At 36.3% G+C, this 17522-nt stretch overlaps 1 protein-coding gene across 1 annotated transcript in view; it reads right to left on the bottom strand.

Moving 5' to 3' along the window:
* Nucleotides 1–17522, bottom strand: part of LOC107035275 (cytochrome P450 2C21-like) — a 45027-nt gene that overhangs the window by 7419 nt on the left and 20086 nt on the right. Inside the window, exons 3-7 of the mRNA XM_072971672.1 lie at nucleotides 16105–16267; nucleotides 14505–14652; nucleotides 11661–11823; nucleotides 6653–6829; nucleotides 5544–5685 (exon numbers count right to left, since the gene is read on the bottom strand). Of these exons, the coding sequence (XP_072827773.1) occupies nucleotides 5544–5685; nucleotides 6653–6829; nucleotides 11661–11823; nucleotides 14505–14652; nucleotides 16105–16267 (793 nt within the window). The remainder of the gene's footprint in view (nucleotides 1–5543; nucleotides 5686–6652; nucleotides 6830–11660; nucleotides 11824–14504; nucleotides 14653–16104; nucleotides 16268–17522) is intronic.

A 17522-nucleotide genomic window follows, 5' to 3' on the forward strand; every position in this document is an offset into this window, starting at 1 on the left:
GAATGATCTAATAGCTGTGCAAAGCCGACTAGTTAATGCAGAGGAACGAATTAGTGATCTAGAAGACAGGGCAACAGAAAGCACCCATTCAGAAGAACTACAAGATAAGCAAATAAAAAATAATGATAATAGCGTAAGGGACCTATGGGATAATATAAAGTGTCCCAATCTTCGCATAATAGGGGTCCCAGAAGGGGAAGAAGGATCAAAGGGGATTGAAAAGGTTTTTGAAGAAATCATGACTGAAAACTTCCCAAACTTAAAGAAGGAATCAGATATCCAAGTACAGGAAGCTCAGAGGGTCCCAAACAGGAAGAATCCAAATAGACCCACACCAAGACATATCATAATCAAGATGGCCAGAGTCAAGGATAAAGAAATGATTCTAAAGGCAGCAAGAGAAAAGCAGAGTGAATTACAAGGGAACCCCCATAAAGCTCTCAGCTGATTTCTCTACACAAACACTACAGGCCAGAAGGGAGTGGCAAGATATATTCAAAGCCATGAATGAAAAAAAGATGCAGCCTAGAATACTTTATCCAGCAAGGCTATCCTTTAGGATAGAAGGAGAAATAAAGAGTTTCACAGACAAAAAAAAGCTGCAGGAGTTTAGCAACACTAAACCCATGCTGAAAGAAATATTGAAAGGGCTATTCTAAATAGAAAAGCAGCAGGATGCTACAGAAATGAGAAACTCACAACTGGAAAGGTGATAACTCATGAATTACAAATAAAGAAAACACGAAATTATAAAAGAAGACATACAAATCACTGAGAGTGGGAGAGGGAGGCAGGGAAATATAGAATTTTTTTTTCTTTCTTTTTAAAATTTTTTTAACAGTAGGATGGGTTTGAGATCATGTTATTATCAGTTTAATAAAAACGGGTATAGGTTAATAGATTTACAAAAAAGGGTAACCACAAGTCAAAAATTTACAAGGGAGTCACAAAAATTAAATAAAATCCATGATAATACAAAGGAAAATTACCAAACCACAAAAGGAAGAAGAAAGGAACAAAGAGGATATACCAATTCAACGGCAAAGATAAGTTCAAAATGGCAATAAACACACAGCTATCATTAATTACTGTAAATGTTAATGGACTAAATGCTCCAGTCAAAAGACATAGAGTGGCAGACTGGATAATAAAGCAAGAACCATCAATATGCTGCATACAAGAGACCCACTTTAGGGAGAAGGACACATATAGATTGAGAGTGAAAGGATGGAAAAGCCAAAAAAGCAGGTGTTGCAGTACTGATTTCAGACAAAATAGACTTTAAAACAAAGGCCATAAAGAAAGATAAAGAGGGACATTTTATAATGATTAAAGGAGTGATACAAGATGAAGACATTACACTCGTTAATATATATGCACCCAATATAGGAGCACCTAAGTACATACAAGAATTACTAACAGAGATAAAGGGCGATATTGATGGGAATACAATCATAGTTGGAGATTTTAACACTGCATTAACATCACTAGACAGATCTTCCAGACAGAAAATAAACAAGGCAACAGAGAAATTAAATACTACAATAGAAAAACTAGATTTGGTGGATATTTTCAGAGCTTTACACCCCCAAAAAATAGAATATACATTCTTTTCAAGTGCACATGGAACATTTTCCAGGATTGATCATGTACTTAGAAACAAAAGAAACCTCAACAAATTTAAGAAGATAGAAATTATCTCAAGCATCTTTACTGACCACAATGCCATGAAACTGGAAATCAACAACAGAGAAACAAAGGAGAAAAAAAGAAAAGCATGGAGATTAAACAATATGTTATTGAAAAAACAATGGATCAATGAGGAAATCAAAGCTGAAATTAAAAAATACCTTGAGACAAATGATAATGAAAGCACAACCACTCAAAACCTATGGGACACAGCAAAGGCAGTGCTAAGAGGGAAGTTTATAGCGATACAGGCCTTCCTCAAAAAAGAAGAACAATCTCAAATAAACAAGTTAACCCACCACCTGAATCAATTAGAAAAAGAAGAACAAAAAGCCCCAAAAAGCAGCAGAAGGAAGGAAATAATAAAGATCAGAGAGGAATTAAATACAATAGAGATTAACAAGACCATAGAAAAAATCAACCAAACCAAAAGCTGGTTTTTTGAAAAAGTAAATAAAATCGACAAATCTCTGGCCAAACTCACAAAGAAGAAAAAAGAGACAGCACAAATTAGCAAAATAAGAAAGGAAAATGGAGAAATTACAACAAACAAAATAGAAATACAGAATATCATACGAGAATATTATGAAAAACTATATGGAACCAAACTGGATAACCTAGAGGAGATGGACAAGTTTCTGGAAACATACTGTCCACCAAAACTGAATCAAGAAGAAACTGAACACTTGAACAATCCGATCACTAGAAAGGAAATAGAAATAGCAATTAAAAACCTCCCTACAAATAAAAGTCCAGGACCGGACGGCTTCACCGGGGAATCCTACCAAACATACAAAGAAGAACTCATACCAGTCCTTCTCAAACTCTTCCAGACGATTGAAAAGGAGGGAACACTCCCAAACTCATTCTATGAAGCCACCATCACCCTGATACCAAAACCAGGCAAAGACACTACAAAAAAAGAGAATTATAGGCCAATATCACTGATGAACATAGACGCCAAAATCCTCACCAAAATTTTAGCAAATAGAATCCAACAACACATAAAAAAGATTATACATCATGACCAAGTGGGGTTCATCCCAGGGACACAAGGCTGGTTCAACATACGCAAATCAATCAATGTAATACATCACATAAACAAGAGAAAGGACAAAAACCACATGATCATCTCAATCGATGCAGATAAAGCATCTGATAAAATTCAACACCCATTTATGATAAAAACTCTCGCCAAAGTGGGTATAGAGGGAACATATCTCAACATAATAAAAGCTATATATGACAAAGCTATGGCCAGCATAGTTCTCAACGGTGAAAAACTCAAAAGCTTCCCACTAAAATCTGGGACAAGACAAGGATGCCCACTATCACCCCTCCTATTCAACATAGTCCTGGAAGTCCTAGCCACAGCAATCAGGCAAGAGAAAGAAATAAAAGGGATCCAAATTGGAAAAGAAGAGGTAAAAGTGTCATTATAGGCTGATGACATGTTACTATATATAGAAAACCCTAAAAGGTCCACACAAAAGCTACTAGAGCTGATCGAAGAATTCAGCAAGGTAGCAGGTTACAAAATTAATGTTCAAAAATCAGTTGCCTTTCTTTACACTAACGATAAATCAACAGAAAAAGAAAGTAAAGAAACAATCCCCTTTAAAATAGCACCCAAAGTAATAAAATATCTGGGAATAAATCTAACCAAGGAGGCGAAAGAATTATACACAGAAAACTATAAACCATTGATGAAGGAAATTAAAGAAGACTTTAAAAAATGGAAAGATATTTCATGCTCTTGGATTGGAAGAATCAATATTGTTAGAATGGTCACACTGCCCAAGGCAATCTACAGATTTAATGCAATCCCTATCCAATTACCCAGGACATATTTCACAGAACTAGAACAAATCATAATAAAATTTATATGGAACCATCAAAGACCAAGAATTGCTAAAGCATTACTGAAGAGAAAGAAAGAGGCTGGAGGAATAACTCTCCCAGACTTCAGACAATACTATAGAGCTACAGTCATCAAGACAGCATGGTATTGGTACCAAAACAGACATATGGACCAATGGAACAGAATAGAGAGCCCAGAAATGAACCCACAAACCTTTGGTCAACTAATCTTCGAAAAAGGAGGCAAGAATATACAATGGAATAAAGACAGTCTCTTCAGCAAATGGTGTTGGGAAAACTGGACAGCAGCATGTAAAGCAATGAAGCTAGAACACACCCTTACACCGTATACAAAAATCAACTCAAAATGGATTAAAAACTTAAACATAAGACAAGATACAATAAACCTCCTAGAGGAAAACATAGGCAAAACATTATCTGACATACATTTCAAAAATTTTCTCCTAGAAGAAATAAAACCAAGAATAAACAAATGGGACCTAACGACACTAACAAGCTTCTGCAGAGCAAAGGAAACCAGAAATAAAACAAGAAGAAAACCTACGGAATGGGAGAAAAGTTTTGCAAGTGAAACCGACAAAGGCTTGATCTCCAAAATATATAAGCAGCTCATACGACTCAATAAGAAAAAAATAAGCAACCCAATCCAAAAATGGGCAGAAGACCTAAACAAGCAGTTCTCCAAGGAAGACATACAAATGATCAAAAAGCACATGAAAAAATGTTCAATATCACTAATTATCAGAGAAATGCAAATCAAAACTACAATGAGGTATCACCTCACACCAGTCAGAATGGCTGTCATTCAAAAATCCACAAATGACAAATGCTGGAGAGGCTGTGGAGAAAGGGGAACCCTCCTACACTGCTGGTGGGAATGCAGTTTGGTGCAGCTACTATGGAAAACAGTGTGGAGATTTCTCAAAAGAGTACGAATAGACTTACCATATGACCCAGGAATCCCACTCCTGGGCTTGTATCCAGAAGGAAATCTACTTCAGGATGACACCTGCACCCCAATGTTCATAGCAGCACTATTTACAATAGCCAAAACATGGAAACAGCCTAAATGTCCATCAACAGGTGACTGGATAAAGAAGAAGTGGTATATTTATACAATGGAATACTACTCAGCCATAAAAACCGACAACATAATGGATTTGCAGCAACATGGATGCTCCTGGAGAATGTCATTCTAAGTGAAGTAAGCCAGAAAGAGAAAGAAAAATACCATATGAGATCGCTCATATGTGGAATCTAAAAAACAAAAACAAACAAACAAACAAAAACAAAGCATAAATACAGGACAGAAATAGACTCATGGACAGAGAATACAGACTTGTGGTTACCAGGGGGGTAGAGGGTGGGAAGGGATAGACTGGGATTTCAAAATTGTAGAACAGATAAACAAGATTACACTGTATAGCACAGGGAAATATACACAAAATGTTATGATAAATCACAGAGGAAAAAATGTGACAATGAGTGTGTATATGTCCATGAATGACTGAAAAATTGTGCTGAACACTGGAATTTGACACAACATTGTAAAATGATTATAAATCAATAAAAAATGTTAAAAAAAAAAGAAATATCTTTTGACAAAAATATGTTTATATGGGCTTGGAAAGCCTTTCAAGTAATATCTTTATAGAGAAATACGAAGGCTAATTCTTTCCAGGTCCTAAGACAACTCTGCTCACTGCCTCTGCCTGAAGCAAGTCAAGGATGCTCCACCACAGCGCGGAGAACAATGACCTCTGCCCTTCAACTCTCTGCTGCCAGTTAAATATTTCACTCTCTTTTTGTACCACCATGTGACTTGAACTGAATTCATCCAGTGGTAGGAGGATGTACTAACGATGGAAGTTTCTCAGGTACATTTTCTAGACAGGTGAAGAGTAGAATCGTCATCAGGGTTGCCTGCCAATTTCTACCCAAAATTGCATTCTGTCCATCATCTGTGACCATACCTGTGACCTCCGGGTGCTTCAGCAGGAGCAGGAGTCCATATCTCAAAGTCATGCTTGTTGTCTCTGTTCCAGCAGTAAATACATCCAATACGGTAGTGATCAAGTTGTCCATGGTAAATTCAGACTGCTTATTGTGCTTTTCCTAGGAATGATGTGTTGGGGATTACTTGATAAATAAAAGAGTCTCAGAAGTAACATATAGTAATTCAATATAACATCATTACTTGCTGAATTTGCTTATTTGACAAATTAAGCTAGACATTAGAGAGTGCTATGGCTGAAGGTAAAGTTACATGAGTTGTTAGGACTCCTTTTAAACAGTTAAAATATAATCAGAGTTACAAACTTCCAACAGTTCCTTTCTGAGTCTTCACTTTCTCCCCCACCAGAGCAAATCAATTCTTCAATAATTTATTTCTAACTTGAGTCTTACATGTCATCGCTGCTATTCACGGTCAATTCAGGCATCTATTTTCTGTTTCATCACATCTAAATTTCTCCCTCAAGGCTCTACAACTACCCACCTACAAACTACATCACTATTTCCAAATTCAAAAGTCATTGCAACCATGAGAGTTCCTCAGTTATGATCAAGATAATTGTTTGCAATTCCACACACTTGATCACCGCACTTGTCATTCCCTGAACCCATTTTGTCATCTCTGCTAATCGAAGCCACGGTTCCCTCAAACCCTACCTCACCTGTTTCCTAGAGCCTTTCTGAGGGTAAGCCCTTCTAGATTCCAACCCATTCCTGCGTTCTCTCATTTGTTACATTCTCCATTCATGGAATTTATTTTATGAAAGAGAACATGCTTTCTATCATTAATCTTGAAGTTGTGTGTGTGTTTCCATCTATCCCCAAATAAAGAATCAGCTTTGACATGGTAAATATAAAATCTTCCAGGTCATTCTCAGTGAGAATTTAGAAATATCTCAGGACATCCACTATGGTTTCCACAAGCAAGAGGTTGCACAAGCAATTAGTATATCTTTAAGAAGGAGCGTTTGTTTTAATATAGCCGTTTCACTGAGAAGAACCAAGCTATTCCATGAGCCACATCCCATCGCCCACAAAGATGAAGGAGCAAATCAGGGTCACGTTATACCTTTTCCATTTTAATCAGGAAGTAATCAATAAAGTCTTGAGGGTTACTGAGGTCAAGGGATTCTTGGTGTTTCTTTATGTTCTCGAAAATGAACTTTCTTTGCTCAATTATGTTTTTAAATATTGTGTTATGACTTCCTGGGAGATAATGTATTAAAAAGGGGAAAGCATTGTAGAGCTGAAAGAGGAAAGAATCATTCATTAATTCATTTAGCAAACTTTTACAGGCCCATAGTATGTATCAGACACATTGGTATAAAATGAATAGATAAAGATGAGTAAGACATGCTTCTTGCACTGGAACACACTTGGGATCTGAAGGAGAGGGAACTGATAAAATGGCCAGAGTTATATGCACAAGTTACCAACCCACTTGAAAAAAAGCATTTCAAAACGCACAAGTTACCATGCAAAAATCGAAAATGAATTTTTAAATTCATTTTCTAGCCATAACTCTATGAAGAAATTCTGCAGCGTACCCCACCTTTCCAAAGGAGGGTACTGAGGTTCGAAAAGTCAACCAGCCTAAACAATGTGCAAGGCTCTTACCTTTTTTTCTATATTATTTTTTAGGAAAGTATAGCTAGCATTTGATATTTTATTAGTTTAAGATGTAAAAAATAGCGATTCAACATTTAATACATTACGAATTGATCACCATGATAAGACCAGCAACTATCTGTCATCATAAAGTTGTTGAAATGTTACTGCCTCTGTTCCTTATGCTGTACATTACATAACTGTGACTTATTTATTTTATAAGTGGAAGTTGTACTTCTTAATCCCCTTCACCTATTTCATCCATTCCCCTACCTCCTCCCCTCTGATGACCACCAGTTTCCTGTCTGTATCTATGAGTCTGTATCTGCTTTGTTTTGTGTTAGTTTGTATATTCCAAATATGAATTAAATCATGTGGTATTTGTCTTTCTCTGATTAACATTTTTCCCAGAGCATAATACCTTTGAGATCCATCCCCTTTGTCACAAATGGTACAATTTCATTCGGTTATGTGGCTGAGCAAAATTCCATTCTATGTGTATATATACATACATACACACACACATACACAAACCCCATGTCTTCTTTTTCCATTCACCCATCAATGGACACTTGCTTCCATACCTTGGCTTTTGTAAATAAAGCCGCAGTGAGCACAGGGTGCATATATCTTTCCAAATTACTATTTGGCTTTTCTTCAGATAAATATCCAGGGAGTTTTAAACTTTTTGAGAAACTCCAAAATGTTTTACACAGTAGCTACAGCAACTGACATTCTTACCAACAGTACTTGAGGGTTCCCTTATCTCCACTTCCACCCCAGAACTTGTTATTTCTTGTCATTTTTATAATAGCCATTCTGATCAGTGTGAGGTTATATCTTATTGTGATTTTGATTTGCATTTTTCTATTGATTAGTGTTCGAAGCATCTTTACATGTGTGTTTGCCATCTGCATATCTTCTTTGTAAAACTGTCTATTGGAGTCCTCTGCCCATTTTTTAACTAGCTTTCTTTTCTGATCTTCGTGTAGTTTGGATATTAACCCCTTGTCAGATAGATCATCTACAAGAATCTTCTCCCATTTAGTAGGCAGCCTTTTTGTTTTGTGATAGTTTCCTTCACTGTGCAACAGCTTTTACATCTACTTAGATCACATTTCTTTAGTTTGGCTTTTGTTTCCTTCGCCTAAGAAGACGTATCCCGAAAAACAGCCAAAAGACTGATATCAAAAACATACTGCCTATGTTTTCTTCTAGAATTGTTAGGGTTTCGGCTCTTACATTTAAGTCTTTAATCCATGTTTAGTTTATTTTCATATATGGTATGAGAAAGGTATCCAGTTAGATTCTTTTGTATGTAGCTATTCAGATTTCCTAACACCATTTATCGGTGAAGCTATCTTTTCTGCATTTTATATTCTAGCCTCCTTTGCCATAGATTAAGTGTTGATAAGTGCGGGTTCATTTCTGGGATCTCTATCCTGTTTCATTGATGTATGTGTCTGTTTTTGTGCCAGGACATTACTGTCTTGATTACTGTAGCTCTGTAGTGCAGTTTGACATCAGGGACCTGATACCTCCAGTTTTGTTCTTTCTTGGCTATTTGGGTCTTCTGTGTTTTCATACAAAAGTATTTGTTCTAGTTCTGTGAAAACGCCATTAGTATTTTCATAGGGATTACACTGAATCTGTACATTGCCTGGGTACTGTGCTCATTTTAACAATAGGAATCTTCCAATCCTTGAACACGGTCTATCTTTCCATTTGTTTGTGTTGTCTTCAATTTCTTTCATCACTGTCATAGTTTTATCCAGTACAGGGTTTTACCTCCTTAGTTAGATTAATTCCTGGGTATTTTACTCTTTCTGATGTAATTATAAATGAGATTGTTTTCCTAATTTCTCTTTCTTATAGCTCATTGTTAGTGTATAGAGTTGCCACAGATTTCTGTATAATAATTTTTTGTCCTGCAACTTTCCCAAATTCTGAATAGTTTATTGGTGGTGTCTTTAGGATTTTCTATGTATACTATCATGTCATCTGCAAACAGTGACAGTTTTTGTCTTCTCTCCCAATTAGGATTCCTTTTCTTCCTTATGATTCTCTGCTGTGCCTAGGGCTTCGAATACTATGTTGCATAAAAGTGGTGAGAGTGGGCATCCCTGAGTTGCTCTTGATCTTAGTGGAAATGCTTTCAGGTTTTCACCAGTGAGTATGGTGTTAGCTGTACACTAGTCTTATGTGGTCTTTATCATGTTCAGTTGTGTTCTTTCTAAATCCATTATGTGGAATTTTTATCATATAAATGGGCATTGAATTTCATCAAAAGCTTTCCTGTGTAATTTGAGAAGATCATATGCTTTTTATTCTTCATGTTGTTAATGCAATGAATCACATTGATTGATTTGCAGATATTGAATCATCCTTGCATCCCCAGAATAACTTTGATTTGATCGTGGCATATGTTTTTTTAATGTCTACCTGAATTCTGTTGGCTAATATTTTGCTGATGATTTTGGCACCTATGTTCATCAAGGATATTGGCCCATTTTTAGCTCTTTCTTGGAGTTTCTTGATCTGGTTTTCGTATCAGAGTAATGCTGGCATCATAGAGTAAGTTTCAAAGTGTACCTTTCTCTTCATTGTTTTGCAAGAGTTTGAGAAAGATATCTATTAACTCTTCTTTAAATGTTCAATAGAATTAACTTGGGAGGCTATCTGGTCCTGAACTTTTGCTTGTTGGAGGTGTTTTGATTTCTGATTCACTTTCATTACTAGGAATCCTCATTCAGTCTTGGTATGTTGTGTGTTTCTATGCATTTATCCACTTTTTTTAGGTGTCCAATTTGTTGCTGTCTAATTGTTCATAGTGGTTTCTCATGATTCTCTGAATTTCTATGATATCATTTGTAATATTTTCCCTTTCATTTCTGATTCTTTTCTATTTAGACTTTTTTTTTTGATGATGATGATTTTGGCTAAAGTTTACCAATTTTGTTTATCTTTTTGGAGAACCAGCTCTTAGTTTCATTGATCTTTTCTATTCTCTTTGTAGTCTCTGTTTCATTTATTTCCTCTCTGATCTTAATTATTTCCTTCCTTCTACTAACTTTGGGCTCTGTTTGTTCTTCTTTTTCTTATGATTTTATGTGTAAGGTTAGATTGTTTACTTGAGATTTTTCAAGTTTCCTGAGGTAGGCCTAGTTTGCTCTTAACCTCCCTCTTAGAACTGCTTTGGGGCATCCTGTAGATTTTGGAATGCTTTGTTTCCATTTTCATTTCTCTTAAGATTTGGATTTCCACTCTGATTTCTTTATTGACCCATTATTGTTTAGTAACATCTTATTCATCCCCATGAGTTTGTGTTTTTTTCTAGTCGTCTTCTTATAACTGATTTCCAGTTTCATACCATTGTGATTGGAAAACATGCTTGATATCATTTTAATTTCTTGAATTTATTGATACTTGTAACATAGCATGATCTATCCTGGAGAATGTTTTATGTAAACTTCAAAAGTATCTGCTTCATTTGGTGGGAATGTTCTGTATAAATCTATTAGTAAGTCTATCTGATCTAATGTGTTGCTTAACACGAACGTTTCCTTGTTGATTTTATGTTTGGGTAATCTAGCCATTAATATAAGTGGTGTGTTAAAGTCCACTATTATTATTGTATTACTGCCAGTAACTCCTTTTATGTCTGTTCATATCATACACTTCTTTTATAATGAAAAAACTGCATTAAAAGATTAAGAAAATGCCTAAATTACTTTGCTTATTTTTAGTTTGATATTTTACCCTATCAGAAATGCACACACTGCCCTTATTTATCTGGCCATTCCCACTCAAGAGTTTACTGGCTCCTTTTTAAACAGTAGCTTCAGGACTTAATATCCTTCTGAAGGCACTGAAGAAATTTATTTGGCTGGGAGCTTGTATCAACCTAATAGAGGAAGAAGGAAAGTAGTTTCTAGGCTTACCTCATCCCTCTCCCTGGCTAAGATACTTTGGAAAATATGCTTAGTATCTCTATGTGAGTTTTTTGGTCTAAAAAATTACGAGTAGACTATTTGTTCTCTACGGTCCTTTTAAGGTAGAAAACATCATAACCTTAGGATCCACACAAAATTTAGGTTGTTAATTATTGTACATACAACACAGGTTGTTGACTTCTTCTGACAGTGTACTATAGTAAAAAATACATTTTACATAAATACCCTTTCCATGTATACACATAAATATCAGGGGGAAAAAAGGTTTCTCAAAAAAAAAAACCCACAAAAAACCTTCCTAAACTATTACACTATGATATTGTATTTTTCTTTCTATTACTGTATTTTCTGCTTTAAAATTAATTTCAACCCATTAAAGTAATTTTATAACTTGAGGATTTGTTATAAATGATAGCTTGATAAACCTTAGTCATTCTGAAATACCACAAAGGGATGTGGTTGGATGAGCAATCTCCTAGGTAATTACTTCTCACTGAAAGACAATCTTGACCTTACCTCTATCCAGGAGGTGCTTACAAGTCTTGCATTTTCATTAATATATTTTATCATAGTTAGAAATTCCTCATCACTGTACTCAAAACGGTTCCGGAAGATAATAGAGCAGATCACATTGCAGGGAGCACAGCTCAGAAGGAAAGCTGGATCACACGGAGATGCTAAAAAACAATTTAAATGTTAGAGCACAATTATCATATAAATCTTAAGTGTACTGTTTAAAGTAATTAAGAAGGGTTGACTTCTAAGATTTTTTTTTAATTTTAGGGGACACGTCATCATCGCTATAAACTCAATATGCCTGAAATAAAATTTATGTGTTTCCCTAAGTAAAAGTTTCTAATGAAGTCTAATTTACTTATTAATTTCCCCCCAGGTATTCTCCTATTGACTTCACTCTCCAAATAAGAGCCACAAGGCAATTCACAAGGAGATAATTTTAAAATCTCTTTTAAGTCATAACATTTGGCTCTCAGTGTGGATACTTTTTCATGATGCCCACAGGAAACTGAGCAACATAGTAAGAAAATCAGGAGACAGAGGACATTTGAAATCCTATTTTGCAAAAGGCAACTGAAAAAAGTTGGCTGTGCTTTTCTTGTAGAAGAGAAGAACAATGAGAGAGATTGACGTGACATTCAGATTGTTCAAAAAATATGTTATACTATTGGGAAGAGGCTTCCATGTATAATAAAGAACATGACTCCATTTTTTGCTCTTTGATTACTGACAGCTTTTAATACTCATCTTTTCTTCTGCTGTTCACATCTGCACAAGCTATTTTTTAGAAGTTCAGGTGATCCCTTCTTTGGCGCAAGGAGGAAGTTTAAACCACAAAGCCCTGACCTATTCCTGGGAACCCTCATCCTTACTCCATGCCCTTACCACCATAAAAACCTCAAGCCAGTGTACTTTCCCTGCTCTCTCAAGCCATTTTCGGATCTGCTCAGTAACCACCTGCCCTCCACAGAAAGCCCCATATGTAAATAATAAACCTGTTCATATTCTATCGAGATGTGTGTGGCACCACTAATACCAATGTCTAAACCAAATTGGGGTTGAGAGGTCCATCCTGCCTCTGTGAGGTGACCACAATGTAATACTCCAAAAGGAAAGAATTTAGCAGGGATCAAAAAGCAGAAGTTACAAGGAAAAACGTTTCTGCACAACATGTGAAATAAACTTTCAACAGTTAGTTATCCGGTGACAAAATGGGCTACCCCAAGCGTATGAGGTCTCCACAGTTAGGTGGGATGGAGCAGAGCCTGGGTGGTCATAACTCAGGAGGCTGAGGAAGGCCATATTCACTGTAAGAAAAGTCGAGCCAGTTAATGATAAGTTCTGCTAGAAATACAAATTAAGTGGACAAAGTCATTTCCCAGGTAACATGTATCAAAACCCAATATTCACTGATTTACTAATTCCATTTCCAATATTTTATTCTAAGAAAGTAGTCAGAGATATTCAATCATTGATACAGATTGCATTTTTTAAAATATTATTAGCAACAAGGAATTGAAAACAGTCTATCTAGCCAAAAGTAAAAGATGCTTAAATAAATTATGGTATATTCAAAATAAAGGAATACTGTACTAATCTGTTAATAATTTTCTTGAGAAACATTTAAAAATTAAACATGTGAAAAAATTTATTTAATATATTAAATTTAAACATAAGGTTAGAAAACATTCTATGTAATAAAAGCCTTGTGTTATCACTTCTGCCAGGTCTCCAACCCATTCCTAGGACATAGGTACCAAAAGTCTAAATGATGTTCAGTGATGCTCTGCTGCAATTTCCAGAGACTTATTCTGTGGAAGAATCCAGAATCATACAAATATTTGTAAAAATTGAATTTTTATATTAATAGCAACAAGAAAGCAAAGGGAGCAACCTATGTGGACAACCATATAATATTGGTCAAAAAAAAGCAAGGGCAATTCAGTACTTCATTTAATTCACCATTTAATATAGTGTTAGTAAGCTAATTATGTGCTTGAAAGATATTTAAATGTTGAGGTTAAAAACCACAAAGGTCTTATGATCCTGTTCTTGCTCCTTCCCTGCCAAATCTCCTACCCACCCCTTTCTCTTCTACCCTCTCCCAGGTCTGCACATGTACCCACACATATACACACTGAGCAGATTTGTGCTACTGTAGCTCCCTCCCTTCACACCGTCGGGTGAGCTGTAATACAGTCTTGTACGCCGAGAAGGATTTGGCACGAATTCTACCAGTGAACCATCACTTTTTGTTTCTTTGTTTTATTAAGGTATCACAGACAGCCCTGTATAAGTTTCAGGCGCACAGCATAACGCCTTGACATATACATGTTGCAAAATATTTTCAATGTTTCTCAAGAAGTTACTAGAGAAGGCAGTTTTTTCAACTTACTGTCACCAAAACTACTAGCAGATTACCAAAATCCATGTTCTCTTCTTTACCCTGTGCACACCAACAACCGCATTTCTCAGCTGTTCTTCCAGTTAAGAGTGGGCCTGTGACTGAGTTACAGCCCATGGAATATGAAAGAAGTTGTGTGCCACAGCCATGCCTGGCCAACTCAAGGACTATTTGCTCTTGTCCTGGTTCTTTCCTCCACCCACTACCATTCAAAGAGATGAGCTGTGGGTGCCACTGGAAGCTGTACATTGAAGATACCAAAGACCCTATAAACTTGGTGCCTGATAAGATTGTTACGCCAACCACTTCACCTCTTCTTACTGTTCTGTGAGCAAAAAGTAAACTTCTGTTGTACTTGAGCCATTGTCCCTCTCTAGTGTATCTGTAACAGCAGTCTACCCAAACTATCGCTGTTAATTCCATAAAAAAATACCCACCATTGGTTTTTTTTTAATGATTCTACCAACCACAAGGCTTCTTCTTGAATTCTATCTTCAATACTCTTCTTCCCCATCCCCATATTCCGCAAAACCATGAGGGAGAAACGCCGGGTTTGCTTCCATTTTTCTCCACTGCTGAAAACAATTCCTATTAGGAAAAAAAAATAGAAAAGAACAACCTTCATTGCCATGGATTCTAGCTAAGAGTTTTCATCCCAGGAAATGATAATGACACTTAAGCAAGAATAGAAATAGAATTGTGCCAGTCTCAAGGAATTTCTACTGAGCCCTACTTCACCTGCCTCCTCTCTTAATCCAGCCTAGTACTTTACTGTCAAGACTCTCGGTTTTACAAATTACCAAACTCCTCATCCATTAGCTCCTTCAAACCTCAGAACAACTCTGAGGACCAAGTGTTCTGTCTCCAATTTACTGACAAGGAGGCTGAAGATGATGGAAGCAAAATGCTTTCTCTAGGATGACTCAGCTAATAAACCATGGAGTCCAAGTTACAGGTTAAGGTTTTAGGGCTGACTTGTGCATTTTAAGTGAATTGGAGAAGAAACAACAAAAGGAGTCCATTCTTAAGAGAAGGAGGAACAGCATTAGTGCATTAGAAGGAAGCTCATGAAAATGTATTCCTCAAATAAGGGACACAGCCACAGCTCTTCTCATTTTAACATGCCCCCTCTATCTGTTAAATCTCTTTCATCATATGTGGTCTTAACACCAGGGAAGTTCACTATCAGATTTCCAGAGTCAAGTAAGATCAGGGGAGACAACAACACTCATAGGATACTTGTCCAAAAAGATCTTAAAGAACAATGTAGGGAGGAAATTACCTTATGGAAGCCTTATCTCTTTTTGCAGAAACCCAGTGTCCCATCAGAGGACTGGACAGTTTCAGCTACAGAAACAATTTAATACTTAACTTTAAAAGCATTTTTAATATCAACTCCAACTGATATTCCAATCCATACTTACTATGTTTCTCCATGATCCTCTTTTCGGAGCATCTTTGTGCTTTATGTTTAGCAGTCTACTGATTACAAATATTTCTTATGCTTTTTGTTAGAAGAACAAAAAAACTGAAGGCAAGGTTGGAAATATTCCACACCTTCGTTGGTTCCATGCATAGTATGGAAGCTTCCTAAAATAGTCTCTTAACAACCATGAATATGGCCAGAAAGCAAAATGTTTGATGAATAGGAATAATCTACTCATTTTCCTCCTTTCTCTTTATCTCTGTCTCTTTCTCATTATCTTAACTGGCCATAATTTTAAATGAACATAGCTTAGTCACAAATTCGTAGAACATTAGTGGTTAAATGGTTTGATTTCATTGCATTTAATGTTTAATGATAATGTCACCTTCATCATTTTAAATATGGATTAATGACCTTTTTTAGAAAATGCTGGACTTACGATGTTTTCACAGATTTCTCTAATTACTTATAATTTCTCAATTCCTTAGCCTGTTGTTGTTTTTTTTTTAATTGAAGTATAGTCTGCTGACAATGTTGTGTCAAGGTCTGGTCCTTAGCCTCTTTGAATCTTTCAAATGAACAAACTGCCACATACTCCCGAGATAGAAGCGTACCTAATCCCTGGTTGATTCTGTCTACTATTGGTAAACTGCCTCGGCCAGAGAACTCCTCACTCTGATCAATCAGAGCTTCCTTCACTGCTTCATATCCATATAACACCACGGTGGGCTTCATGCCAATATACACAGTGAACACAGGGCCATAGACTTCTGCTAGCTGGAAAAGGAACAGGAGATGCAAGAATAGTGAGAACTTCAACACTGAAAATGTAGGTAAGTGGGGGGAATATTTTTAATCTTCTGAAGACACATTTTAATACTCATTCACCCATTAGAAAAGATTTCAATCTCTAGAATCAATAATTTAATAAGAAATCACATTATTCAAATGGTCATTTTCATTATAGTATTAATAATATTGCTATGATTAGTATTACCATCAATACTTAGCCTTTATTCAGCTCCTGCTATGTGACAGCGGCTATAATATGAATTTTATTCATATTATTAGGTTCTTCTGCCAAACCTGTAACTGCACCAATTTCTCCTTCCCTCCTGTAATTACAGTAAATGATGCATTTCTCCTCCTGTTTAAGGGAATTTTCTTCCTCTTGCCCCCATGCAGACTATAACCATCCCTCATTATCCATTCTCCACATCTTTTTAGCACCAGGGACCTTTAAGTTTTAATAATACAGAAGAACGTAGTCACAGACACTTCCCAGCTTCCTCCTGTGGCAGTGTGACTAAATTTCCATGAACTGACGTTAACAGAAGTCATGTGTGCAAATCCTACACTTGCATAAATCGTAGTTCATGCCCTTCATTTCTCTTTCAACATCTGTGTTGAAATGACAGCATGGAGATGACTCCGCTATGACTATACGATGAGAACAATAGCTGAGGAGCAAAGAATGTAAGCTACAAGACTCAGGAAATACTGGCTCTCTGAATGACCTCACAGAGGAGAGGCAGCCCACCAGCACTTACCTCTCTGTCATTATGGGAAATAGAAATAAGCTCCTGCCTTCTGTAAGCCATTCTATTATGGGGTCTTTCTGTCATGACAGCTTATTCAGTTTACTAAATGATACAGAACTAACACTCTTTCAACTTGTCCAATATTTGAATCCTCCTGCTGTCTTACAATTCACTCTCCATGAAGCAACCAGGGCGATCTTTTCAGAAGGCAAACGTTAAGTAGCATTGCATTGCTCGTGTGCTAAAGACCAATATTCTTAAAAATCCTTATAAGACCTGTATGTTCTGGCCCCTTGTTTACCTCTCCCATCTCATCTCACACCATGTCTTTATTTTTCACTTTCTATGCTACAACCAGACCCGTTCTCTTTCAGACTCCAACAAGAAATTTCCTTCCAGAATGAAGGAGCCTAGAACAAACATCTACCTGTATTTTATCTGGTTAATGCCTAATTAGCCTTGAGATCTCAGCTTCAACTTCACTTCCTCAG

The sequence above is a fragment of the Vicugna pacos genome, chromosome 11 (assembly GCF_048564905.1).
Source record: "Vicugna pacos chromosome 11, VicPac4, whole genome shotgun sequence".
In the NCBI taxonomy this organism is placed as follows: Eukaryota; Metazoa; Chordata; class Mammalia; order Artiodactyla; family Camelidae; genus Vicugna; species Vicugna pacos.